This window comes from Brassica napus, chromosome A1 (genome assembly GCF_020379485.1).
Source record: "Brassica napus cultivar Da-Ae chromosome A1, Da-Ae, whole genome shotgun sequence".
NCBI lineage: Eukaryota > Viridiplantae > Streptophyta > Magnoliopsida > Brassicales > Brassicaceae > Brassica > Brassica napus.
This window is the reverse complement of record NC_063434.1, coordinates 27123395-27126506: the sequence shown is the minus strand read 5'-3', so window position 1 is coordinate 27126506 and position 3112 is coordinate 27123395. Positions and strand designations below refer to the sequence as shown.

Sequence of the window (3112 nt, the reverse complement as noted above, 5' to 3'; positions counted from 1 at the left end):
AGACCTCTGTATAAAATCTTACATATATTTAAAAGAATGTATGGTTTTCACTCGCTCTCCATTATTAACTTATAACACGTTTAGGAAAGACTCACAAACAAGATGAATAAATGTTACAAGGGGACTTTTTAAACGCATATGCAATTTTTGTTTTAAAGGTAGTGTAACAAGTACCTTTTTCACCATACGCACTATGCAGAAGAAAAGACCCGTCACAAGCAAAAAGCAAAGCAAAAGTTGGGGATGACTCTTAAGAGGTCAACAGCTTAAGAATCTTGAGGAGTCTCGAATCTAGTTGGTGTATCGATACCCGCCATACAACAAAGTCCGCTGATCAAGATGAGAAGGAAAACGATTCCCTGCATAAAGACATAACCAGAGGCTTTTAAATAATGAAAACAGATGGAATCATATTAGTAACAAAGAGTAAAGTTCTAACCACTAGTATGCCCTCCAAAAGTGATGACTTAAATTTGCAGAGTTCATCACAGGTCGTAACAACACCAACGGTGCTGTTACCTGTACCACTTTCAGCTAGAAACCTTTGGAGAGTTTTGTAAGATGTGTACCAATAAGGATCAGAAACATAAAGCGCTGTATATTTACTGCCAGATTGTTCTACAGAACTAACAAGTTCGGAGATGCTTTCACCTACAGAATAATAAGTCATAGAATTGCTTAACTTCTTTCTCAAATTATAACATTCTTTTGAAGTAATGATCTTTCCACTTACGCTCTGAATGTGACTGGCCAGATTGGCTGTTTGATTCAGAACCCTCGGAACAGAGCACAACCAAGTCAGTTTCTCCTTTTTTCCTTGTTTCTTTTCTAGCAAGCAAATGATCCTGTCAATTATTTTGAGAGTTATATTAGGAGTGACTTACAGGATTCGTACCGTTGAAACTAGTGAAAATGAAAACATAAAGAGGAAGGAACACTACTTTGAAAGACTGAAGGTCTGATAGTTTCTGAATCATTCCATCCTCAACAAAGCAAGAATCTGAGAACACAATATTGCTGACTCCTACATTGTGAGAGCAAGCTTGTTTAAGCCCTGAAAGCAACAAACTCTCCATCCTTTCTTCCTCTGGCGCAGCAATGTATGGGAATGCCAATGAGAAGTTGGACGCTGTAAAGAGACCCTGTCAAGGAAAAAAAAAAGATTTGGAGGTTCAAGTATTGTGGAGGCTAAAATGAAACAAGTTTGTCAGAGATCTGTGTTATAAAAGGCAATATGTTTCCAAATAAAGGGAAAACTTGCACTTACATTCAATGTGTTAACAAGGGAAGGTTCCGAGTTCCTTTTGGAAGAAACATCAAAAGACAGTAACTGCAGGAAGAAGAGAACGCTAATATTAATATTCTCAGCATAGCAAAGAAGATGCAGAAGAGAGACGCTCCAAAAGGTCATTTATGCTAATATTAAAACAAAGCTCCTACATCATTCACTTATACAGACACGAGATGATAGCTTCCTCACATTTATGAATCATGTTAAAAGGAAGCTCCTACATCAAATCACTCATGTACACTCAAAAAAGATAGCTTCTTTCCATAGATTAAAAAACAGTATACTTATTACTTACCTCTCTGCCGATGAACACAAGTGCAACATCAACAACAGGCTGCTCAACTTTCTTCACAGAGCACTAGACAAAAAAAAAAAAAAAAACATTCAAAACAAGAGAATCAAGTTGACATTCACTGAGTAAACATAAGAAGAACAACATACAAGAATGTTAGACCATCCTCCTTGAGTGAAAACAGAGTCAACTAGATCCTTTGCAGACATGACCTGATAATTCACAGCCTCATCCATCCCACCATTACCACCCCTGATTTCAAGATTCAAATAAAAAAAATGTAATCTTAGTCACAAAGCAGTTCAAAAAGTCTCAGACTTTATCAAAAAATTTGAAATCGAAATTATCTCCCCAACGCAGAGACATTTGTATAATTCATCGCGATGGGTTATATAATGAGATTGAGAGAGAGAGAAAGGCGTAACTGGAGATGCGGAGACCAGAGGAAAGCAGGGACGGTGTTGGGAGAAGCGATTCCGGATTCAATCGCGGAGAGAGTCACCAGAAACGCCAGCACACCGAATTGCATCTTCATCGTCGTTGAATAAACAAATCGTGTTTTCGCGATCGGAATCGAGAGAGATCGATGGATCAAATAAGATTCAACAATATGACAAACTCATCATATCATATCTCCGATCCTCGAATCAAATCTGAGGGACGAAGGAGAGGTCGACGTGTACGACGTCGTTTTCTGGAAGAAGAAATCAATAGCCGGTTTTGGTTTAGTTTAAATAACCGGTTAGGCGTCTTGGGTCAGAGTGGGCCTTTTTTTTTTAAAATTTCCTTTACGGCCCAAATACAAATATACAAGCTCCTCCCTCCTTTTAGCCGTCACTAAACAAGAAACAATGGATCATCTATAGTTCGAACTATTTATCATCAGCCACAATGACTCGTATTTCTGATTGTTTCAATTTTTTTTGACCCGTCAGGTCATTACAAATACATCTAGAATAAGAACTATAATAGTAACAAGCATTAAAATGAAATAGGAATTATTTTTTTTTTTTTTCGGACGAACTCCATGTATTATTAATTCAAAGTGAAAAAAATAGCCTCTGAAGCTAATCAAATCGGAATTACAGAGTTTACATGAAAAAAAAATAGAATTTTGGGAACGAGTTCCTTTGGCAAGGAGGTCAGCCCGGCCGTTACATTATGCTTCCTTGCAATGAAAGAAATAAAAAAGTCAGAAAACATAGCACGTGTATGGTCAAATTCATTTCCGAAGCCAATATAGACCAGTCTTCTTCTTCGTTTATCAGCTTAACAAGCTGAAAACAGTCCGATTCAAAGGACATTGTTGAAAATCCCAACTGCAAAGCAGTTTTCATTGCACACAACAAGGTATTAAACTTGACATGCAAAGGAGATAGAATCAAGTCTATCCCAAATGAACCATAGGTATGAATTCATGGTTCCACATCAATAACACAACCACCACCAACGAACTCTAAGTTTTTCACCCAAGATGCATCCACTTGGCATCTAGGAAGGTATGATCCACTCTCATCCTGATCGTGTTC

General features: G+C 37.6%; 1 protein-coding gene across 2 annotated transcripts; it reads right to left on the bottom strand.

Annotated features, from left to right (window-relative positions):
* LOC106377532 lies at positions 1–2278 on the bottom strand. Of its 2 annotated transcripts, none has more exons than XM_013817788.3 (8): positions 2009–2278; positions 1733–1835; positions 1587–1649; positions 1268–1330; positions 942–1142; positions 734–845; positions 440–651; positions 1–359 (listed from the first exon to the last, which is right to left on the bottom strand). In XM_013817788.3, exons 1-8 carry the CDS (start codon positions 2116–2118, stop codon positions 267–269), a joined length of 957 nt encoding a protein of 318 aa, XP_013673242.2. In that variant the 5' UTR covers positions 2119–2278; the 3' UTR covers positions 1–266. The 2 variants fall into 2 exon arrangements, with proteins under 2 accessions (XP_013673242.2, XP_048601199.1); XM_048745242.1 differs by having other exon boundaries at positions 1733–1829; positions 2009–2259.
* Positions 2279–3112: the final 834 nt, after the last annotated feature.